The sequence below is a fragment of the Acinonyx jubatus genome, chromosome A1 (genome assembly GCF_027475565.1).
Source record: "Acinonyx jubatus isolate Ajub_Pintada_27869175 chromosome A1, VMU_Ajub_asm_v1.0, whole genome shotgun sequence".
Taxonomy (NCBI): domain Eukaryota; kingdom Metazoa; phylum Chordata; class Mammalia; order Carnivora; family Felidae; genus Acinonyx; species Acinonyx jubatus.
Genome location: NC_069380.1, coordinates 14,503,729 through 14,528,636, shown reverse-complemented (window position 1 = coordinate 14,528,636; position 24,908 = coordinate 14,503,729). Strand labels below are relative to the sequence as shown.

Sequence of the window (24,908 nt, the reverse complement as noted above, 5' to 3'; positions counted from 1 at the left end):
AAAGACAAACTGTGAGGAGTTCCTCCTGAGTGTCTGTGCCAATTAGTTTGTCCTGTGAAGGCGGGTCCTTCAGAGTTAGTTAGGCCAGAGGGATGTGCAGGGCACAAGTGGATGCAGGAACTTCTAGAAGCTGGTTCTTAAGTGTAAAAAGATAGCGATCTCTTTTAACAAGGCACCGGGAATATCACTTGTGAGTTATGCTAATTTTTACCCCTACTGGGTGGTGCTTGGAAGCTAACCTATAGCATTAAGGATGAATCCCGCTGAAAGCGTCTCAGGACCTTAACCACATGTCTAAAATCTATCAGCACAGTTAAAGGCACCGTTTAATAAGTTCTTCAGGAAAGTTGTCAAAAGTACATTTGTAAGGACTTTTATGTAGTCTGAGCCTGTATTTAACACAGGATTAGCAAACTAGTGAATTTCTGAAGAGGGTCACTTACAGGACTGCAGATAAAAAGGTATCTGGAATTTTAGCACATGTCCCTTTATAATTGCTTGCTTCTCCGAGAAGATGATTTGTCATGAAAACATTTTAATGAGCGGTTTTTTTCTCCCTGTGAAACTTTGATTCTAGTTAATGGAACCCCTGGTAGTCAGCTGTCTACTCCACGCTCGGGCAAGTCGCCAAGCCCATCGCCCACCAGCCCGGGAAGCCTGCGGAAGCAGAGGGTAAGGAACTAAGCAAGCTCCTTGTTTAAGACCTGCCTGCGCTTCTGCATACAATGGCACAGGTGCCAGCTCCTTAGAGCACTGCTTGTCTCTAAGTAATAACCAGGTGAGGGCAGGAGGTGACCAGTGGCAGGTCCCTTGCAGGGGCTATGGTTTCTCTCAGCTAGAACTCAGGGCTTTTATGTTGTCTGAATTTGTCCGAATCTTAACTCTGACAACAGTAAACAGTTGCTGGTTCTCTTTTTGTCCTGAACAGGCACAGACTTTATTGGCACTGGTTTGTAAGCTTCCTTAGTTGTAATGAGTTTCATTAGACATCATCTCTGACCATCAACCTTCCTTAAGAAGGAAAAGGAAAAGTGCCATTTTGGAGAGGGGGGCTATGGTGGGAGGTTGCTTCATGGCACAGAATGGTGGTCCAGAGCTGGTTAGGGTCCATGGCATGGGGGATAGATGCGTATGACACGTGTATTTATGAATGAAACCCACATCGAGTACCTTCTCTTTTTCATCACTATTTGCCTTTTTTTTTTTTTTTTTTGGCTTGGGTAATACTGGAGAAATTGACTGAGCTTGGAGATCAAAGTCAAAAAGTTACTGGAAAGAGTGTTAGCTTCTTCATATTCAGGAATGGGGAAGAACTACTATTCTTACCCCTCACAACCTGCCCTGTCTGTCTTTTCCAGTAATACCAGGGCAGGAATAAAGGGGGTAGGAAGGGGAGGAGAGGAAGGTGCAGTGGGGGGAAGGGAAGGCCTTTTACTATCCTGATGTCACAAGTGAGGTGGAGAGGAATACGTGCTCTTAGGAGGTTTTATGATGGCTTCTTGAACTCAAAGTCTGGGTTCTTAGTTTGGTGTCGTTTATTATGTGCTTTTAAATGAAATTTCTGAGTTCCATAAATTTAAACTGCATCCAACATGGAAGCTTTTCTCTTCAAGCCTCCTGCAAGGTTGCATCCTCCTGCTGCTGTCTAAAAGCAGGAGCGGGGGCGGGGCCTCCGTCAGTCCCGGGTCTCTTTGGCTCCTGGCCCACCACGTGTCAGGGTATGCTGTGTTTCTCCATGGATCTTCTGGCATCAGGTGTAACTCCTTTAGATTACTTGATGAGGTCTGGGCTCTGGCACCAGCTCCTCTACTAAATGGCTGTGTTGTCTTCGATAAGTCTGTTATCCTCTCCGAGTCTCAGTTGGAAAAACAAAACAAAACAAGAAGGAGGTTCCTTCCAGATAGAAAACCCCATAACTCTATTCCATCTGAGTGTTTTCATTATGGGCTTCTTCTTGGCCACAGTCTAATTTGGCGTTTTAAAGTACGGGAATCATTAGTGAACTACTAAAAGAAGAATTGGCCAAATGCATTGAATCCCCTAAGTGTCTGTCGTTGAGTGGAGGAAGGGGTAGTCGGGCGATTCTTTTCTAGTGCATGTTACCCAGCAAGGCCCCCTTCTGTAAGGGCAGCCATGTATAGCTCAGACAGTGCTCTTTCCTAGAACATTCTCTCTTTTGAAGTGTAGACTTTGGAGAGTACACATGGCATAGTAATCCTTCCTCATCCTTTGAACAAATTAAACTCAGATTCAGGATTTAGCTCATGCTGAGTTGTTGAGATTAAATTATAGTCACTGAGAATCCCTGCCACAGATTTGAGCTTCTCTCCCTGGTTGCTTATTGTGGAGACCTCTGTTGAGAGGATATAAAGTGCTTTGCCCGACTGTCCCTTTGTTGGAAGAACGAAGCTAGAATTTGCGTCCTCTGCCCTCTGTATTCTCTGTGTCATTATGACTTTGTCCAAATGAGGCAGAAAATGTCTAGCCAGTGTCAAGCGGCTGTGTGGCCAATGGCTTCTATAATTAACATTGCCAGCACTTTGGGAAATTACTATAAGGGGTGATTCTCTTATGGATTCTTCATTGTGTCATTTAAACTACCAATGCAGGCATCTACTTGAGAGGGAAAAATAATCCCATTTGTTTCAGGGAGACAGAGGGTTTATCGTCATCTGAAAACATTTATTAAGCACATGTTGTAAGCAGAGCACTGGATAATCCAGAGATGGTTCACTTTCCAGGCTTTTAAATTTAGGCCATAAATGAACATCCTCCATCCATGTACCATGTCAGTGCATGGAGACATTCCCAGCTGCTTTAGCGAGAGAAGCTTTCATCTTGGTGTGGAGGCAACTGCATCAAATAACCCCTCCCAGTTAAAATGGGCCTAGAATATCCCTCAAAACTGATCCTGTTTCAAATTTGGTTAATGTTCTTCTCAAATGGTTGGCTATACTCCTATGCAGGAAATACTGAAATAAGTGAAAGATGGCAAGTGCTAAAAGAAGATACTTCAAAGAATAAATTAACTCTTTTTATTGCAAATTGGAAAACAGTAGCTACTTCTATTTTTCCTTCTGTGTTGCCTAGCAACATGGCCAGGAAAATGAGTTAGCTGTGCCCCCTAACACACACACACACACACACACACACACACACACACACACACACACTCACACTGCCTACCTCAATTTATAGAAACAGGAACATATTTTTTATTTTTAAAGGAATATTGAGACGTTTGACAATTAAGAAAAATCTATTTTATTTATGTTAATTATGATGATTTAATCAACATTTCCCCTTCCTTTAGAATTATATTTTTCTGTTACATCTTTTGGTATTTTACAATAGTCATATACAGTAAGAGTCTGCATGCCAGATATTTTCTTCGTAAAAGCATTGGTGGCGATGTACCAAAAAACCTCCCTATTTTTCCAAAACACTGTTATTCAAATTGCTGTCTAAAAGCTGTTAACTGGTCACAGAAGCAGATCTAAGAGGATCTTTTCCATCCATGAACTTTTCTTGGTCTTGTTTCTTAATACATCAGGAAGAAATGTGTTGTGTTGTGTGGGTTGAATGAAGCTCCCCATTCTACTCCCACATGGCTGACTTGTGTAAATTATCTGATCAGTCAGATGATGTGAGGAGTGGGTGGTACAAAATAGAAAAGAAGCCAGGATTCTAGACAGTCTGCAGATCTGAGCTGGTTGCCTGGGTACCAACTGAGAGATCTCCTAGCAGAAAGGGGTGGAGGGAGGAAGAAAGGAGTTGATTGGTAAGTGGTTGGAGACCGCAAGAGCATTGGGAAGGCAATGGGAGGTCAAGCTTGCATTTTTTTCTGTCTTCCAAGTATAAAATTTTGAAAAGGCAATTTTTATTGGGTTTATGCAATTTGCAAATGCAACACTTGGGTTGCTGCTTTGGGACCAGAATTTGCTGATTGCCATCTGGGGTTCCTAACAAATTATTTTGTGAGGTAAGCACGTTCCTCTTCTACCCAGAATGGGAAGGAAATGTTCAAGGAAGAATGGCCTAGACACATAGTTAGCGGAGTTGGCATTGACAGACCCCAGGGGCTATATATAAAATTCACTGGACACAGAAGCCAATAGCTCAGAAGCAGATCAAGCCAATAAGGCAAATGAGCACCATTTTTGTCTGTTTAAATGGCTTCTCAGTTATTATCTTTCCTCTTATCCAAATTTGGTGAGTCTAAAAGGTCTGATGATGTTAGAAACCAAGGATGCTCATTCAGTGTTGCTCCCTTCCTAAGAGAGCCACATGGCACCCAAGAAAGCCAAGTAAACAAATCTATACCGCCCTTCATCTTACAGGACCTGTATCGCCCCCTCTCTTCGGATGATTTGGATTCAGTAGGAGACTCAGTGTAAAAGAGACAATGGAGCATTGTATATGGTTTGTGATTGGGTGAAGGTGTTTCACATTTCCTAAGAAAAGTCTAACAGCAAAACAAACAAAAGGGTTTTGCATACCTTGAAATTATGAACTCAATTCCTCTGAAAGTAAAAAATGCAGGCATTTTATATTCATGATCTTAATCCTTGAAGAAGATTTATATACCTGAGGTTTTTGTGCAAGGCCTGGGTTTAGATGAATTTCATATATGACCCGATATTGAGTATAAGAACAAGCTAATGATATAGCGATATAGGGTCATTAATTTCTGCAGATACAGTTTTCATTTAACCATAAGTAGACATATAGATACAATTTTCCTGTACTGTTGGTCAAGCAAATTAAAATGGCACTAGCAGACATTTTTTTTTCTTTTTTAAAATTTGGATTGCTGATTTTTTAAAGATGCTTCTACTGCAAAGTAATAAAAATACTCAGGTAGATTTTTTTCTCCCTGCACAATAGACAAAGCTACTTATTTTGTGGGTTAATATGTCTAAGGAAAAACACTCATGCTGAGGACACTCCTCATGAAGATTCCAACGATAAGCTTTAGGAACTTTCCTAGCTTTTGTTGTCAACTAAATTTTTTTAAACTTCCCTTTCATTAGAAACAGCATAAATGTGGCTTGAACGATATACCAACACGAAGAACTTGTTCAATGGCATTGCTATAAATGACATAATTCCTCCCTACAACCGTATATGTAATTTTTCAAATGTTGAAAAGGCTGAAGCTAGAAAGCTTTTTTTTTTTTTTTTTTAACACACAGACCCAAAAAAATTGGGTCTGGATTTTTTTCTAAGAAGAATCCATTTGAAAAGCAAAATTCTCTTAAATGGTGCTGTTTAAACCAGGCCCCCCCAAAGTCCAAAACTCCGTTCAGATAAATCCTGGCTCTCACTGATGTTTTGGAAATTTTCGTATGCAAAACTCCTTTTGTATTAAACCAAGTAAGTCTGTGATTATAACCCACTGTTTAACATTAACCTACTAATTCTGCTCTTCTGGTCCTCTGTTTTAAAAATCGTAGTCAGCTTTGCTTAAACATAAAATAATTATTTTCAAATCTGAATGTTAAAAATTAATTTAATGTGTATGGTCTATTGTATGTAAGCCATACCCTAGTGATCATTTAGTTTTACTAGTTCAAACACTAACAATTTAAGACTTGTGAAGCATGGTTTTGATATTGTACAGGCTTGACATATCTCAGTAGGTGATAAATTAAAAATGTATGATGCCATTTGGAGGCCTTTCCTTGCATTTTTTTTCAAATTTTACTTGAAAACTGAATTTAAAAACAAAGTGTTTGATTCAAGATGGAGAGAAATTCAGTTGTCATATACTGTTTTAAATGTTATCAATTTATCTCCTTGATAAATTGCTCAACTATCAAATTTTACCATCTGGTTTATAGTTACATATGTTACCATCTCACTTTCCAAGTGAATAAAATATTTCAACCAAAAGAAGGTGAAAAAAAAAGAGTCCAGGCAACCTAACAGCATCTGAAAACGTAGCCTTATAATAATTAGTGCCTCATTATCCTGTCTGTTGGAGAGAAAGACACTTCTCTGGCAGGTTATTCGAACCGCAAACTGAATCATTCCATCTTGAAAGAACAGTTCATAATAATACCTGTTCCAGACTTCAGGTTTTAAAACTGTTTCCAATAGAAATGAACAGAGACTCCTGCTGAGATCAAAAGGCTGCTTTGTTTTAGCTGAAACAGTAAACATCTGTGAAGTTGCCTATGCTGGTGTCTGTTCTAGTTATGTCTTTGTAAAATGCATTACTTAATACAGTTGAGTCCATAAAAGATTAGTATGTATTTGACTGAACTGTCAAAAATGCAAAGAAAGCAGTGGAACAGTTAACTTAAATCTGGTGGGGTCAGATGGTCCAGAACAAAAATAAATTCCAAAAATTTCAGCTTCCCTGCACTGTCAATCTTAGGGACAAGTGCTGCTTAGCAAGGTCCAATAAATGCTATTTGTTCTGGATAAGTGGCAGATATTGCCAATTGATATGAAGCCCATGGCTTTGTTTAGACATGGCTAAAAGAAACTGTACTTGTACTAATTGCCGATAGATATCATGGCCAGCTTTCCATTCAGGCAGTTCCAAAGGAAATGCAGTTCCACAGCATTTAATCTTTTGAACATATGACTTTTATTAAAGGACTGTTCAGAGGCAATATATATCATTTACTTTTTGAAACTCAAGTCCCTCAGAGATTGAAACAACACACCATTTATAGACTTTGAGATCTCTTTCTATGCAGAGCGTAATTCCATTATACTAAAGGAGAAATTAAAAAAAAATTCTTAGCGACAAACCAGAAGTTTTCAGTTCACCAGTGGACTCAAACTGATGATTTATAGGCACTTAAGATTTACTTACGCACAGAATTCTTTTTAAAAAATTAGGCACTGAACTTTAAAATTATTCTGAGCAGCAGAGAGCTCGAGCAAAAGCCATGCATTTTTGTTCTTATGGTCAACCTTAAGTGTGCCATGAAGACATTGTGCTCTAGTTAAAATTTTGACACTTCTTCATTTGCATGCACTTGTTTTTCTTAGACATCGTAGAAAAAGATAGGATAAGTATTTCCTCTGCTTTCAGCATTTTAGAAATGCAAAACAATAATAGATCAAGTGTGAAGTTCAGTGTGAACTCAAAAGACTGGTTCTGAAAACCATGTGGTGGTTTATTTCTTCTTGGTCTTGCTTTCATCAGTCAAGTGGGGGAAAAAATCCACAATGTTTCTATACCATCCATAGGCTTTTAAGATGGTGTCAGGTCCACTCATCTGTACACATCCCGGGTATATCCTAAAATCATTGGAACCAACATTTATGTACTATATGTATTCCCTACATTAGCCAGCAGGGCTATTAGGTTGCATCCACTGCAAATCTATACTTTATTGGGCTTTTTTTTTTCCTTTCCCCATTTAAAAGCAATGAAGTCTAAATGCTAAATTTCTTGATGAAAATAGAAAATAATATTCTTGAAAAATAATCCCATGCATTTGAGCTATTGGACTACTAAATTTTTCCTGTGTGGCCATATATCTATACAGGTGTGTGGGTGTCTATGTAAATTTTCAGGGCTCTGTGTGTATATGGGTGTGCTTATATACATGTTTGTGTATGTTTATAGACCATAAATAGTAAAACATGGTGTTTGTGACACAGCCTTACACGTTACTGGCTCTTGTGGAACTGTATATGGATCTTGTAAAATCTAAATGCCACAAATTGTTAAACGTGACATAGTAGTTGGCATTTTTAAGTTCAAAAGCAGTATGCTGAACTAGTAAGGCAAAATGGTTCCTAATAGATGTAACGATTTATTTAACAAACAAAAAATTGGAATCCAGATACACAAAAAATGTGGCATTGAAACAAATCCAAAGTTGTGTTAATTTTTAAATATAAGCACACATCAATGTTTGTTTCGTTATGTCTTGATATTCAGTTATTAAAATGAGTAAATACTGTCACTGATGTTTTCTCTAGTGTATGCATTGATGACATGTATTGATTGTCAATCAGTATTCACTAAGAATGAAACATTGATTTATAGAGTTGTGAGTAGTTGAGTGTTAATATTGAAACATAAATATAAAATAATCCAAACTGTGTTTGAGTTGAAGTAGGTTGGTAACAAAGCCAGATAACCTGTAAGGCAATTTTGTATGTTCTTTCAAAACACTATTCTGAACTGTTGACGTATTTTCAGTAGTAACCTTCCTATACTTGCTATGTGTGTGTATATATCTGTATAAATATATACACACTTGAAAATGTTAATCAAACGGATTTACTATATATGCATACATTTGCCCATTTATACATATTTGCATTAGTTTTGCTAGCATCTCTAATTGTGCATGTGAGTGAGAACTGTATTTGTTTGAGATAGCCCACAAGAGTGTAGTGTAAAAATTAGAAATATATTGAATTCAATATACCGATTGCCTGATGCAGTTTGTTATACTGTCAGCTGAAAAATATTTGTAATTTTGTGCCTGTAACGCATGTGGAAAAGATAGGAAATCTGAGGCCCTAGCTGTAATTTTCAAGAGTGCATGATATATAGTGTCTTTAAAATGTGGTTCATTTTAGTAAGGATGATGGATAAATGGTGCATGTAATACATGGGTGTTTGTATTATATATGGCCACAAAAAGGTTTTGAAGCCAGGATAGTAGGCATCGGAAAGGTCACAGGCAAAGAAGTATGAAAGCTAATTTTCCTGTGGTGTGTATTTTTTATGTTATATTCATCAACAAACAAGGAATTGACTTATTTGTCCTAAGGACTTTTTACTTCAAAATACACTACGAATGTTGTACATTTGGATGAAATTTTTACAAAGAGGGTGACCTAGTTTCTGTATACAGTTTGAGTGGCTTGGATGTATATTCTCTTAAAAAGAGCATTTGGTGTCAAAATGTTTTAAAAATCCATCAGTTGAGGCCATCGTAGAGTTTTATAGTGCTAAATGATGAGATGTTTCATTGAACTACCCAGTTTTCAAAGTTCCATCACCTTGTGTTGTGGTTTCATTGTAAAGTGTTATAGCTTGTATTCCGCACTGGACCATGTTATTCCCCTCAAAGTTAACTTTGTGACACTTACCACCTTAGAATAACTATGTAATAAACAGGAAAAACCACCTACGTTGTTCAGTGAGTTTCTTTCAGAAAACTTATAAGTAGACACTGAAATGGAAATGACTTTGAGGGGTAATCTTTACCTTTGTAATTGTGTGTATGGCATTCTTGTGATGTAATTAGCACCAGCAAAGTGATACTTGAGATACTGCAGAATGGCATCCCATGACATCTAAAGTATAAAATATTGGCAATAACAAACAACAAAATGAGAAGACTATGTGATGAAGAATTCGGGTTCAGATGGTTATATTAAAATCATTAATATACTTTTCTCTCAGGGTTGTCTTAAGGGTGAATTTGTCAGACCACTGGCCGACTGATTGAAAAAAGAATTGGCTTGCATTTTCTTAGACATACTAACTGTCTCCTGGGTTTGAATGCATTTTTTGCAAGGTCATCGAATTGTAGGGTGGGGGAAATGATCATGTAGATATATGTACATGGGTGTGTAAACAAGTTTTTTTAAATCACTGAATAAATGAATATATAAAATAAGTAAATATATGATAAAATAAATAGTGATGATAATAAAATGCTTGCTTACCCAGCATCAGTCTAGAATAAAAATCCATACTTTATTTAACGCATAATGTGGGGTAAGGGAGAATAGAAAACTCTACTGGCTTAGTTAGAAAAATATTTTACAGTAAAATTATTATGGAAGTCCAAAATTCTAGTTTTAAATCTAACATTTTTAGTAGGTTCTTTTTAGCCTTAAAACTGTGGTTTACTTTAGTTGGTTCTCTTTATTTGTTCCATGATAACCTGAATGTAACCAGTGCCCAAAGCAATAATGGTACAACTGGAAGAAATGTTTACAAATTTATAAATTCCAAATTGTATTTATGCTTTCTTAATATAGCAGAGTTTAAAATAAAGTATAGTAGGTGCCTGGAAGAGTAGTGAGCTCCCTTCATCACAGACTAGGAATCTCATTTGGGGAGTAAATCATGGGGGGAATTATTTTATTGAGAGGTGATAAACTAGATGACTTTCTGGTCCCCTTTCCAAACTATGATTTCATGAAGAATAACTCCTCAGAGGAGACATTGTGTCCCCCTCCCCCAAAACAACAGTCTCTTCAAGACAAATGGTTCAGATTTTAAATTGATACATCTTGGCCTGACTCTTGATCAAACAAAATTGCAGCTAAATACATTTATTTTTGAATGTTTGGCTCACATGGGTGGCTTCAGTATCATAGATTTAATCCCAGTATTCCCATTTTCATTTTTTGTTCCTCTGAGTAAACCAATTTCATGAATAATGGGTCTTCAGTCTTTTAAAAACTGTGACCGAATCTTTATGATAACATTTTACATTTTTCAATATTGATTCTTGTTACACACACGATTACTTGTCATAAACTGTATTTAGGCTAACATGTTATGAAGAATGCAGACAGAGGAATTTGAAAAAAAGGAATTCCCTTTCTCTTGTTTCACATAATAACACCTTACTAGTTATTACGGATCGATGTCACCAACTTGTTCTATACGCACTCGGAGAGCAAATGAATGAATGGTTTGTCTATACTCATATAGAATCCTTGGGTTTTAAGCTTTCTACACTAAGAGTATGATTTAATTTTTTTTTTTTTTTATTAAAGGAGGTCATCTTTACAGATTCTGTAGACTTCAAGTCAAGATCACCAAGACAGTAGTTTGAGTTTGGTAACTATTTATTGGTTGCATTTTCTTTATAAAGTTGATCCACTTGATTTTCAAATTCTTTTTTTTTTTTTTACAGTTTTTCAAATCAATATTAACAAAGTAATAATTGTATGCCAAGACAGAATGTGGAGTGGAAGTAATACAATTATCCAATCAAAGCTAAAGTTATCTGGTGAGATTTTTCTACCTTGAATAGATCAGTTGCATCAATTGGATATTTTTGAAAACTTTATTCAGTGTAGTCCTCAGGTGAGTGACACCATTAATACAAATGGCAGGGGTAACTAGTACCATTATATTTAAAATGAAATGTTTTTAACTACATAGTCATCAGATACATCTTGGTAAAATGTGGTTAGAGCTGTTATGTCAGCTTTCTCACTTCAAAAAGTGTGATATGTTCTCCATCTGTTATATGATCCCAAGCTGAAAAGCTACACTTTGGATGTGTTCTTACTTAGGGCAGTCCTTTTATGAAGGTGTGCCATAAAAGCATCCAGGTGCCAGCAACCTGCCCACCTGGTTTCCATTAAATCAGCTTGGAGGTGATAAGATTTCAAATGTCACAATGTCTCTTAGAGCAGCTAATTGCATTAAATTCTAAAATAACTGTATGTTCTGTACTATGCACCCAGATGTCTTAGAACTAGCAAACTAAAGCAAACATAAAATCTTATCATTATGTATACTATAAAATGGTTTATCTGTCCAGAAAAGCCAAATAACTAAACTGATTTCATTTGTAAGCATGCAGAAATATAAGTGGGCTTTTCGGCTTCTGTCGGTCACAAATAAAGCTGGTTAATCTCATTGGGTTAATTCTAAAGAGCAAAAATTTACACATTTTCCCTTTACTATTTTCAAAATCCTTCAATCAGACTTATGGGCAGTAATCAAAATGTTCCAACACTGTCTAAATTAGTATATTTAGGATTAGTAACTAGCATACACAAAGAGCCATCTCTTGCTAGTTGAATCACTTCAACTAGGAGAGAGGACAAAAAACATTAGGTGACAAAGCCAGAATCCAAAAAATAACAGTCTGCAAGCATATCTGTGTAATAAATATAACATTTAACATGAATAAATAGGAAGTCTTACACTTGATCCAAAACACCAACCTCTCAAATACAGACTAGGGAGATCTGACATATCTGTGAGCTCAGTGTCAGGCTAAAAAGCTATGGTGCTATCAATAAGCCGATGTGATCTTACCGTGCATTAATATTCTGTTCACAAGGAAGAAAGCTCTATCCTCTGCTCTGGGCTGGTCAGGTACACCTAGAATATTACATTTGTTTTAACACTAGCATTAACAAGAGTTATTGAGAACTGGAGTGTATCCATAGGAAGGTAAAGAGGTTATGGAGCTCTGTCACATGATGAACAATAAAAAAAAAAAAAACCTCTGGGAATATCCAAATTGGAGGGGTGCAGTAACTATTTCCAACTTCCGGAAGCACTGTCATATGAAAAATGGATTAGACCTGTAATGGGTAGCTCCAGAGGTGAGAGCTAAGACCAATAAAGGAAAATGTAGAAGGACATCATTTCAACATACGGAAGAACTTTCTTGGCCTCATATGAACAATTAAGGGGCTACCTCAAGAAATAATGTGTTCACTGGCGGAGGTGTTTGGACAGAGGCCATTTTACCACATGGCTGGGATTTTTATAGTGGGAATTTGGTCTTTGAATAGAAGTAGGGTGGAATAGGTAATATTTAAGGCTTACTCCAATCCCTGAAATTCTTTTAATCTATGAATAATCATTGTCTTAGAGAAGGGTATAATGTTAACTATCTTACTTCTTTGGGAAAACGAAGTGATAACCCCATTAAAAATCTAATACTCTGAATCTTTTACTCTGAGCATAAAATAAAATGAGAACATTCCTCTTGGAGTTCTATTTGTAATTAAGTAAATTTTTTTCTTAAAAAATGCTGTTACCCTCAGCATGAAATTTGAAATTACCTTGGGTACATTTTCAAACCTGAAGTTGAAAATAAGCAATTCTAAACGTAAGCAAACTTGTGTTAACTCTACCTTTTTTTTTTTTTTTTCCAAACCAGAGCCTAAAATCCTTGAGGGGTTTTTGTCCATAAGGCAGAGAAAACACAGCTGGCGTTGTGGCAAGCATTCAGGGCATCAGACGTTTGGCTGAACTGTTAAAAATGCAATTAGTTGATAAGGCATTTAAGTGAATAATATCCAGCAAGTTTATAGCACATTACAGTTTAAAAGATGTTTTCATATACTTTGGGTCAGAGTTCTTTTTTGTTTTTTTAATGTTGATTTATTATTTTTGAGGTAGAGTGTGAGCAGGGGAGGGGCAGAGAAAGAGGGAAACAGAATCCAAAGCAGGTTCCAGGCTCTAAGCTGCCAGCACAGATCCTGACATGGGGCTGGAACTCATGGACCTCGAGATCTGAGCCGAAGTCGGACGCTTAACCGACTGAGCCATCCAGGTGCCCCTGGGTCAGAGTTCTGTTTTGAGTATCTGATATTATTAAAAGAACAAGCTTTTGGAATTGAGTGCATAACTGTGGACATCTTTGCTAGGAAACATGCTACTAGTTTATTAATTCGAGTGCTTGATGAAAGAATGTGTCTTTGTATTCTAAAATTTAAAACACCATATGACAAGACAGCACCTGCCACCCCAAACCGCAATGTGTCTACATTATTAAACACCACTTGTGATGCTGCTGGAAGAAATTCAAGGATCAGAAAGCCCAGAAGAGAAGGTCTACATTTTAGACATTTACTTACTGCTTTTCTGCTTGGAACAACATTATGTCTACAGCAAAAGCAATGACACAAGGGATAAAAGACCTCACTTTGTGGAAAACACACACCTTCCTCTCAAATGTGGTAATGTTAATGTTTATTTTCTCCAGACATCGACATCGTAAATCTGCCTTGTTTAAGCCTTGTATTCCAATATTACAAATACAAGGTTTTCACACACAGACTTTGGTAAAAGTCAGCAGAGCGTGACTTAGAAGCTCATACATTTACAGTACCTTCGACAGAGTTGATTATGACTACATAGTATCATCTCAAGAGAAAACTGTTTCGATGTCATGATTTGAATCCCTCTTTCTAGCCTGATATAGGATAAATGTGTTCTGCTGGTCACAAAGGGAGGCTAGATGAGATGGAAAAGACCCCACTCCAGTCACCAGACTGATTGATTGATGGGGGAATTCTCATGATATAGGAAAATAAAGGGCACACCACACAAACTATGTGGCCTTCGGGGGTATTCTGGAGTAACCACAAAACTTCTAGGAAGCCCTATACAGAAGCAGATGTATCCTTCCCGCAAATTTAACTTTTACCCCAATGTCAGCTGTCAGCTTTGATGAACTTGTCCAATGGAGCATATTTATCTTAGCCAAACCTGGGAGAACAGGCAGTGGACTCAAATGGCCCTGCAGTGATTTAAGTAACATTTCCCGAACGATATTAGTCTTTTTGGTGAAAACTATAACCTTTGCTTTTATGTGAAGGTACTGTTGGGGGTAAAGGAATTACATAAAACTTTCTCCTCCCTCCTACTTTGTGTCCTGTTAAGGCTGGATGCAATGGGGAGGAGGTTGAAGGGAAACAGGTAAGCAGAAGAAAAATAGGTCAACTTTGCTTCTCGCCACCTCTTCATTATTAATTCAACTACAGATGCTCTTTCCCTTCTCTCTGCTCCACAGACAGCCGGCACCATGAGCCAATGCCGCCCCCTCACCGCCTCCTGCTCCCATCAGGCCAACCAAGTGGATAAACCCAGGGAAACAGAAGGAAGATCTTTTAGGACAAGCTGTGTTCACTGTTTAGAAATAGCATTGAAATGTGCAGATTGTTTTCTCAAGGAATAGATGCAGAGATGGGAAGGTTCATTGTTAAAGTACTGCCTTGTAGCTAATCATAGTACTAAATATTTGGTATTGTTTCACCCTCTGAGCTTTGTAATAGAGCTGTTACCCTGTCTGCTCTCATTGGTCTTGGGTCAAAATACACCAAAAATACAAGGGAATCACCAGGCTTAGGCTTTTATTCCTGTCTTTGCCTCAGACTTATTTTGTAACAGTTAACACATATCGATAACCGGCTTAGTACTTGTGTCTTTATTGCAAAGTGGAATTAACAAACCCACTCTATAACCTTTCTCCAACTATGTGGTAAGCCTCAATATTTTTTTTTGGAAAATTCCATAAAATAAACTGAAGAGGATTTTTTTTTTCCTATGGTGAGAATAGAAAACTCATTGGATGAGATCAGAGTGGCACCATATTTGAGGCCTGTTTGCAGATAGACTGTGGAAAAGTGAGGTGAGATGCTTAAAATCTGACAAACCTAAACAGTAAGCTGTGGGATGCTGATTTTGAGAAAAAGGAATAGAAAGTCAAGGAACATCCAAATTTAGAGTGATTATCCTGACACAGTTAAACCATCCATTACTGGTTAATAGGGTGGGAAAGAGAAGCAATCCAATTGAATAAAAACCTCCCTTTTCGAGTGTTCAGAGCAAATCCTCCCTGGTGACGGGTGCAGTTACTTCCCGAGATTCTGGGCTAGGCATAGCATCTGGAGACTGGCACCCTGACCCAGTGTTTTCATTCTCTGTGTCTGTTCCCTTTTGCAGAGCTCTCAACATGGAGGTTCCTCTACTTCCCTTGCATCCACCAAAGTCTGCAGCTCAATGGACGAGAATGATGGACCTGGAGAAAGTGGTGAGCTTGGGAACTTGGTATCTGAGGAGAAGGCTTCCCTTGTACAGGGGGCAGAGGATGGGTTGGCTAAATTTACTTCAGAAAACCGTAACTTTGGGAGCATTATGAAATAGAAGCTTAACACAGCTCCTGGGGGCCAGAGGAAGGGGATAGGATTGCATATAGTTTCTCCCAGGGATCATATCTACTCTATGGGAACAGGAAAAGGGAATTAGCCCGATTTGGAGATATTTCACATCCTCTGAGGGTATAAGTATTCTAAGAAGGCCAGCTATTGCCTACTTTGAAAATAAAAGGAAGTAATGGCTGCCTTTGTTTTCCCAAATTCTGATCACTTGCAGTATATTAAAGTATACTTACTCTCTTGATTGGTTTGGCCCCACAGATGTACTTAAGTGAACTCAATGTGTGAAAACATGGCCTTACAAAAAGAATTACTTGATAGCAATTGCAAAAAATATTCTTTGTACCTTAAGCTAGTACATTTTAGAATTTCTCTTTGATGTGGTCAAATGACCTGGATTCCAGAATTGACTTTTTCACTGACTCGTTGAATTGTTTTGGATAAGCCTCTTCAGCTTTTTTTCACCTTGGTTCCCCTTCTATAAAATTGTGTAAGACTGTACTATATGCCTCTTTCCTCGCTGGGGGTCATTATCAGGCTCAAATCAATTATGAGAAAGTATTTAGAAAAGTATAAAACTGATATGATCAAGTCACTGTTAAAGAATCAGCATCCCTCATTTGTTTGAAATGATATTATTTAGTTTTCCAGAAAAAGTACCTTTGGGGGGAAGCACTTTGATTATGTCAAATGACATAAGTGATTTGCACATGAATTCTTTCCTGACTACCATGCGGTATCAGATTTATTTATTTTTTATTTATTTATTTTTTTTTGCATTTCCAGAACTATGAAATTCAACCATCTCGAAGTGCCTTTTGTTTTACTGTGTTGTATCTACCTAATGAAATGAACTGGTCCTTGGCTAAGACCTCAGCAAAGACTTCTTAGCCAAAAGCCTAAAAGATACATTTTTATCAATAGGAAAAAAAAAATCCCAAGCCGTGTGCTCCAGATGGGTGCCTCAGTGATGCATCCACTGGAAGGACGGATGAAGTGCCTCCTTCCGTTTCCCATCTGGAGTCAGACTTGCTTCTGACAGCCAAGCATGGCTATTTTTATTATCCATGTAGTAAAGAGCCTTAAGACCGTGTCATCTGAGAGATGTTTTATAAATTCGGGTGCTTTGCAGTGGATTTGAAACTTCTCCAGCCATCTCCTCTAATTCCCATGGAGTAGACAAAAATCCCCAGGCTAAGTCTTTCAAACAGAGGCAAAATTATTGGCTTCTTTGGGTGTGAGATGGTGGGGATTAGGGAAGGGGTGTTAATTGGCTTCAGCTCTCACTTTATTCTGGAGACCACTGTGATAGCTTCCGGTGGGTAAAGACTAAAATGTCACCTATAAAGAGGTAAAGAGGCTGCACAAATAAATGCTAGGGGTAAAAATAGCAGCAGCAAATGTCCTACTTTGTACAACCCTTTCCAGAAATTCCATCCACCCTAGAATCCAGAGTGGTACAGATGGAGCATGATCACAGAACCAGAATAAGGGTCCTAATGCACATGTGTGATAATTGTGAGTTTCCATTTGTTGTCCCCCAATGATGAGGACTAACGGAGAATACAAAAATCACCCAGAAAGTCGAGGCACCGCCTGAGGTTTTAATTTTATTGCGAGAAGAAATGTTTAGTCTCAGTTTATGATTAAAGGTCAGAATAGGAGCACATTTAGAAAACACACTGGGCCTTCCATCACATTTTGTATTCGGTTTGCCTGAGGGAGAGCTAGGATTTATACCTTTAAAGCATGTAAATTTTAGAGCCCAGCAATAAAAGGCTTTTTACACCCCTAAGATGGTAAAGGTTATCCAATATATTTATGTGACCTCAGTGTGGCTTATTTAGTTTTATGGCCTCAGATATTTAAAGCATTATTAGGCATTTGTAAAATGTTTCAAAATGCATTTTAAGGGGGAAAATGTGTTGTGTTAGTGGCACTAACATAATTGAAACTACAAAACTGTTCTGTTCACAGACATAATAAATATTGCAATTTTAACTCAACATCTGCTATGCAGGTTGCTGGTGAGAACATTTGTCTAAAATCTGGTCATTGATACTGGGGAGGGCTGACACTCCGGGCTTAGTTCATAAGGAATTTTACGGAGATCTCCACTTCAGGATGTAGTAAAGCTAAGTGTCCAAACAGCAGGCATGCTTCATGCTTCTACCCTGTCAAGCAGCCCGGCGCCCCCTATAAACTCCTTTTTCCTACTGAGCCATCCCTAGGAATGTCATTTCTCTGTAGACAGTGGGTGTTCCGTAAACACTATTGATCACATTGTCATGGAACCCACAGAGCCAAACTTCCTCCTCAGAATCCCCACTGTCCCTCTTCCATCAGTGGGAATGGACCCCATACGTTCTACGTTTCCTTTTAGTTTATCATTCGTCTTAGTAAAACCCTGTTGAGTATGGAGTGTCAGCAGCGGGGCTTGCCTCACTGTACGGAAAGTGACATATTGATTCTGAATCAGTTCCAGTCTATCCGATGATACTTCTAAATGTCTCTCTGGTGCAACATCTGTTCCCTTTTCCACCGATAAAAATGTACTAATGATTCTTTCAGAAGTGTTGGAGGAAGGCTTCCAGATTCCAGCCACAATAACAGAACGGTATAAAGTCGGAAGAACAATAGGGGATGGAAATTTTGCTGTTGTCAAGGAATGTGTAGAAAGGTGAGAAGGATCTCATTTGCATCGAACTTTAAAGGAGACATTTGGCATTATGTTTTCCAAGATTGTGTCTTTATTTGCAGTCTGTGGCACATATGGAACAGGTTAATGTCTCAACTCCAGATGTAACAAAAAAAAAATTTAAAGAAAGAAAAGTCCAGCTAACAACAGATTTGAAAAATGTAGTGATTTCTGGGACAATCTATAAATTAAGGACTTTGATTTTTCCTTTTTAATGTACTCAGCAAAACTTTGCCAGATCTTTTAGGTGAGTCCTTTTATTTTGGTAAAAAAAAAACACAACATATTGAGCAGTTTTTTCTGCACTTTCTGGAGCCATTTTGTAGAGGTCAGAACGTTTTTGTATACAGTGAATTCTAACGTGATATATCATCAAATTAAATGTAATAACCTTGCTTTAAAACGCATCTGTACTGATGCCAACAAAAATAGTGTTTAGTGCATTAAAATATCTTAAAATGAAAGACATCGGTACTCTTGTGGGCCAAAGGCGAGGGGTTTGGAGTAAAAGGTTTATGCCTGAGACTTTGGTACCTAATCAAGGACAGTGGCTGGTGGCTCCTAGATGAGTTACAACTAATAAACTCACGACCCAGATTAAAGTGGCCTCAAACTCTAAGCCGGGTGTTCGAATTGGAATTCCTTTCTTGAGCAGATTCTTGCTTTACAGGGGCCTGGTGAGCCAGAAGCATCTTCTCAGAGCTGGTGAGCAGAGTTTTGAAAAGTCAGGGGGAACCTGCCTCGTTCCTTGAGGGCGGTGGGTGTACCCCACTGGCTTCCTGGGGACCGGCCTGGGGTGTGTGCGCTTCCTTTGCCACTTTTCTCTGCCCTGAGTGAGGCTGGGCCTCTGCGGGTCAGCGCTGTGTGAGATAACGCTCCTTCCCTCTGCCCTACCACTCAGGGAGGATGCCTCGGACTAGGAGCTTTAGCCTGGCAAGATCCCCAGCTTGTTCTTCTCCAGGGGCTCTGATTTAGAAGCACAGTTTCATGCTACTTTAGAGCTGGAGGTCTGCACAGGGCCTCGGACACCACAGGGGTCCTTAGTTTGGCCAGCGTCCACCGATTTGCTCCCCAGCTTTTGCAAAGGAACCTTTGCTTCCTTTGCGACTGTTAGGGAGACGCTTCCCTGACTAAGGTGACAGAGCCCTCGTCAAGATACCCTTGTGCACTAAATCTCAAACTTTGCTCCACCCCAGCATACCAGGTGGGCTAGGGTATTCCCAGTGCTAGCAAACTGCTGTAGCAGCCACTGTTTGTAAGAGAGGGGCGTGAGGAATCGGCAGTATGGAAAACCCCTTAGTAGTTAACTGCTAGGCCAACTTTTCCCCTGTCTTCCCCTCATCACTCCACTGCCACCACGCAGTGTGACCATTTATTGCATCACCACCAAATAGAGAAAATTCTCCATTGCTTTCCTAGACTTCACACCTTCACAAACAGGAACAACCACTGTTTGCTGAGCACACACTATGTACAAAGCCCTTATTATATTTCATGTAATTGCCATGATAATCCCATAATATCGGTATTGTCTCTGTTTATAGCATACAAAGAACACCTAGAGAAGTGAAATGCCCAAAATCGCTCAACGAGGAAGTACTTAGTAAGGCATGGGTCCGAGCCCAGCTCCAGAACCCACACTTTGACCGCTCTGCTGCCTCCAAGAGTCCGTCATGAGAATGCAGCTTATCTGATCTAAACTCACACATGCCCTATCTGCTCCTGTAGAAAGAAGTCCAAAATTAAATCCAGGAAGCCATTCTTAAGGCAATGGATGGAAGTGTGGGTGTGTTTATATACGTTTATATTTCATTTATACCTTTACTGATAGTCAATTCAACTATTTTTTGACATTTTTTCCACCATAGCAGAAATTCCCATTTTTAGCAGATTGCCCTTCGTATGTGGGGTATCTGCCAGAGTTCATCATCTGTTGAGTCTGGTGTGGCAGCCATGTGCTGTGTCTTCTAGCTAGCACAGGGAGCATGATGGCGTCTTAGTCCAACATTACTGGTCTTCCTACGGTAGGAATTTATCAGGGTTCCATCCAGAATTAATTTCTTTCTCTCTAGTTTCGCTTGTGTTCATTTTGCATGAGTTCACATCTTGGGTATCTTCGTACGAACCTTCAGAATCTAAACACCAGATCGCTCCAAAAAGTGTTAATATTCTGCTCCTGCTGAATGAGGACATATGGCATGTGCCCTCTCTCCCTGGAGGCATCACGAAACATTCTTTTAATATTTTCCAGAGGTCCAAGAAAATAAAAGCAAGCTAAGAACGTTGTGAATGGCACACATTGCTTGTGGGTACATTCTGCCATATTTTGAAGGATGCATGAGTACTAACAAGAGCAAATATGTCCCTCCTCTGTTAATAATATGCTGTCACAGGGAAGGTTTTCCTATAACAATGGATACAATAACAGTGTTCTGTAGGCTTTTTGTTCCATGGTCGCGAGCCAGCATATCCTTTGGTAGTAACTGCCAGGCCCGCCTAGATTTCTTTCTCCTCCCCAGCAACAGTTTCTCCAGTGGCCTCGGGAGCCCCTAGGACGTGCTAAAGGAAGTTGGTGAACTGAGACGTGTTCTATTCTGAAGCTGTTTCATAGAGCACTTGAGGCCCCAAAGAAAACTCAGAAAGCTGAAAAGCACTATAGAGAAGTCAGAGCATGAGTAGTGGGCTCTCAATGAGGTGGCCTTCATCTTTGGCTTTCCTGGCTCTTCATGCACTAATCACCATACAAGCCAAGGGTACATATGGTGCAGTTATGACCAGTGACAGTGTCTCAGATAGGTTTTGGCCCTCCTGTCTACCTGCACTGCTTGCATTTTCAGCAATATAGGCATCAGAATTGTATTAAGATTCGAGCTGCCCATGATTCCCTCTCTCCCTACTTCCCCTATAAACCTGAGGAAGTATACAATGAAACCATTGGCTTCAGCAGTGAGTGTAGGTGGGCTCGAACCCATCTGAACATGCTGAGGCTTCAGTGTCACAAATAATGGGTTGCGTCTACCTAGAAAGTCTTCAGAATTCTCAAGAACCTCCAAAACCTTGTAACTGTAGTTTGAAGGTATTTCCTTCTGAAGTGCAATTTGGAGGATGAGTCAGAATGGAGAAGCTTAGCTATTTTTCAGCTAGCTGGCAGTGTGCTTCCTTCTTTTCTTCCCAAGGATGCTTGGCACCCAATAGCCATTGGGGCTCGCGCTCAAATTCAAAATAAAACTCTACTCCAGAGATGTGAGACTGGGCTCTCCACAATTACCCCATTAGGAGGAGGCTGAGATGGGCTTTATTATGATTATGAGGTAAACAAAGGGTGCTGTTTACGAACCCCTCTTTGTTGGGGGGTCCTAAATGCCACCACGCTCTGGAATCTCTGCACCTCATCCAACATGCTTGGACCCCCTGCTAACTCAGGCCTACAGTGGACACATCTGGGTCTATAGAGAGAGATGAGACCCCGGTCCCTCTGCTTGAGAACATGACCCATGATCAAAGGACAGCCATGAAATTCATCAAATGCTATGGTGGGAATGCCTGGGAAGCTGTTTTTCCTTTTCCACATAATCTTTTTTAGTACCCTGAAAACCTAGCAAATCCCCCATAAGAGCCACAACAAAAAGCACATTAGTCCAAGACACCCAATCACTAAGCATTCTGCTGCCTTGGGGAGAGTGGTGGGGGGGGAGCAGGCTGGCCTTGGGTTGACAGTCACAAAGTCTAAACAGGACAGCTTTCTCCAAACCATTGTTTTTTAGCACGAATATTAAAAATTAGACTTAGTTCAAGTTTGTAAAATTTGGAAATTTCTCTCTTAGTAGTTCAGTTTCTCACCTTGGGTCAAACCTAACAGGAAGAGACCTTACAAATTCGGTTCCTGTATACGAGGAAGCAAACAAAATCTGTCCAGCTGCTGCTGCTGCCGCCTTTGCTGTGACATTCAAGGGCTCCATGATTCTGTGCAAGGTCAAGAATGTAATTTCAGAAACAAGCAAATGGCTGATAGTTTCACCAGCAATCCCTGTGTCTAGTGTCCTCGCTATAACAAACTGTAGACTCCTGTCCTTGGGGACAGGGACCAAGTTTTACTCACCTCTGTAACTACCAAAGAACCATGCGTGTGTTGTTTTTTTAAATTTTTAATGGTTATTTATTTTTGAGAGAGAGGAAGACACAGAATCTGAAGCAGGCTTCAGGCACCGAGCTGTCAACACAGAGCCTGATGCAGGGCTCGAACACATCAACCGTGAGATCATGACCTGAGCCGAAGTCGGACACCCAACCGACTGAGCCACCCAGGCACCCCCCAAAAACCATGCCTGTAACCGCTTGCTGCGTAATTATAGGGGCACAGGGGTCCTCTGTGTTAGGGTATGCAGGAAGACAAATACTTGATTTAAGGTTTTATTTCTTGCCAAGTGTTTTCATTTACCAACTTAAAGCAAGCAGTTAAATTTTTATTCTTATGGTATACATTTAGTACTAACACCTGTTTTCAGGCTAATTTTCCAGACTCAGCTGCTTTCCTATAAACATATACTTCCAATAATTAAGGATTTTACTATGACTTTATAGTTCTGTCCTCAAGGAATCAAGAAAGAAAACTTGCGGTATTAATTTCGGTGGGTAAATCTAACTGAGTGTTGAGTCGTATTATGTAAGGTTCTGGGTACTGAACTCATAAAGTCCCTTTTCCTTCTAAGCCCTGGGGCCACAGCAACCCAGGCTTGCTCGCATTTTCCTTTCAGCCCTAGGCTCAGTACATAACTTGATTTGCTTGGTGTCTTGGGAGCCAATACACCCACTTGCTCCTTGGAGATTCTGTTCCTTGTCCCGCTGTAGAGAGGATTCAGCCTTCCTGGTCCTACACCAGCCCTTTGCTTTGCATCCTGAAATCTTACTCATTGCAGGGAAACAGAGGATCAAATGGCAAACACAGGGAATGAAAAAACTAAAAAGTCCCCCTCTCTTCTCACCAACACTGTCCTGTCATCCACCCCTTTATGGAGGCACAGAATGAAATGTGACCTCCATTCCAGCTCGCTGGCCCTCCCTGGGACTACTGGCTTTTATCACAGCAGTCAGCCTGATAGTCCAGATTTCTCTGTCATCGAATGAAACGTTTTAAACCAGATAGGAAATTGCACATGGATTCGAAGCTCAGATTTGTTTTATTATAGTTTTTTTAGTGATTCGTGAAAAGCAGAATCTAGAAGCACTTCAGCTTTTAGTTTTCCTCTTGATTGAGGGTTTTCACATTTGCAAACAAACCCTTCGGAAGCCTCTAAAGAAGAGGCTACTTAAAGGGACCCCGTGATCCCTTCATAATGTGAGGAGTCCCCTTGAATATGTGTAATTTCACTTTCCTATTTATCCAGGCAGGGACCTGGAAGTATCCTGGGAGAAGCAGTCTTAGCAGACGACACCATCCATGTCATGCCCCTGAGACACACTGCTAATATCTGGCCTCTTTCATTTATCGGCAGGTCACTCTAGCTCTAAGCACATAAGTAGGAAATCCTCATTTGATTCTCTATCCTGAAGGTTCTAAAGCCCTATTTTAAACTTTTGTTCTTAATCAGCCCCACTCCCACTGTATTTCATTTGGATCCCTAAAGTTGGCTGTTATCTCTAGGGAAGGAGCTAAGCTGTCTCAGTTTCCCACCAGAAATGAAATGGCAATGCTTGTAAAATAATGGTTTCTTATGCTTATTAAGTATACGTTGTGTCCTTGGACAATAGAGCAGTCGGTCGTTTTTGGCACTACAGCATCTTAGAAATGCTAACACCACTTAGGAAGCTATTTAAAGGTAGCTGGGTGACTAAATCCTCCCTCCCACACCCATCATGGTGGGGAGGGCAGTGTTGGCTGGGCTGTGTGTGAAGCAGAGTCCTCAAGACCTCAAGAGTCCTGATTTTGATGCTGCCTTGTGGCTTTGGGAGATGAACTAATTGTCGCCTCTGTCTTATTTCTGTGATATGACACTGCCACGGAAGGCCCAAGAAGTCACAAGAAGCTCAGATAATGGGCATATCCCTTTCTGTACACCTTGAACACATCATCCGTGCTTTCTCCAACAGAACTCGTAGACTTGCACACTGAACCAGAGTCTAAAGAGTGTGAGCTGTGTACTGAGAGGTTTCAGTAAGACTGTGAGAGCCATTCAGAAAACAGTCACGGCCACACTTCGTGGAGACAGAACCTCAAGAGAGATTGGGTAGAAGGGCAGAAACTCACGTCTGCTTTATGTCCTGACCACACCACTTCAGAGGGCAGGGCAGGACTGGGCAACCCAGCAGGAAGAGTTACGCTTGGCAATAGCAATAATGGTGGGAACATCATTACAATATGGTAACATTAACAGCTCAAGATGTTTCTATGCTATCATGCTGGTTGTCCGCACACTTGGTCAGCCCCTTAAGATATACATATTTCTTTGAAAAAAGGAAAAAAAAGAGGTGCTTTCTTTTTATAAAGTATTTACATCTATTTGATGCAAGATCTATGGGGTAAGAAATTAATCCTTACCAAAATGACTCAATAGATTTGAGATTCAATTTATTT

The 24,908-nt window shown here is 39.6% G+C and overlaps 1 protein-coding gene across 8 annotated transcripts in view; it reads left to right on the top strand.

Moving 5' to 3' along the window:
* DCLK1 (doublecortin like kinase 1) overlaps positions 1–24,908 on the top strand; it is a 343,799-nt gene that overhangs the window by 262,216 nt on the left and 56,675 nt on the right. For 4 of the 8 annotated variants that reach the window (XM_027064683.2, XM_027064681.2, XM_015070982.3 and 1 more), the window contains 3 exons: positions 578–672; positions 15,428–15,512; positions 18,211–18,319. In XM_027064683.2, coding sequence (XP_026920484.1) covers positions 578–672; positions 15,428–15,512; positions 18,211–18,319 — 289 coding nt within the window. Of the gene's footprint in view, positions 1–577; positions 673–4,340; positions 9,114–15,427; positions 15,516–18,210; positions 18,320–24,908 lie in introns of those variants that run through there. The other 4 variants (XM_027064682.2, XM_027064680.2, XM_027064684.2 and 1 more) reach the window with 2 other exon arrangements.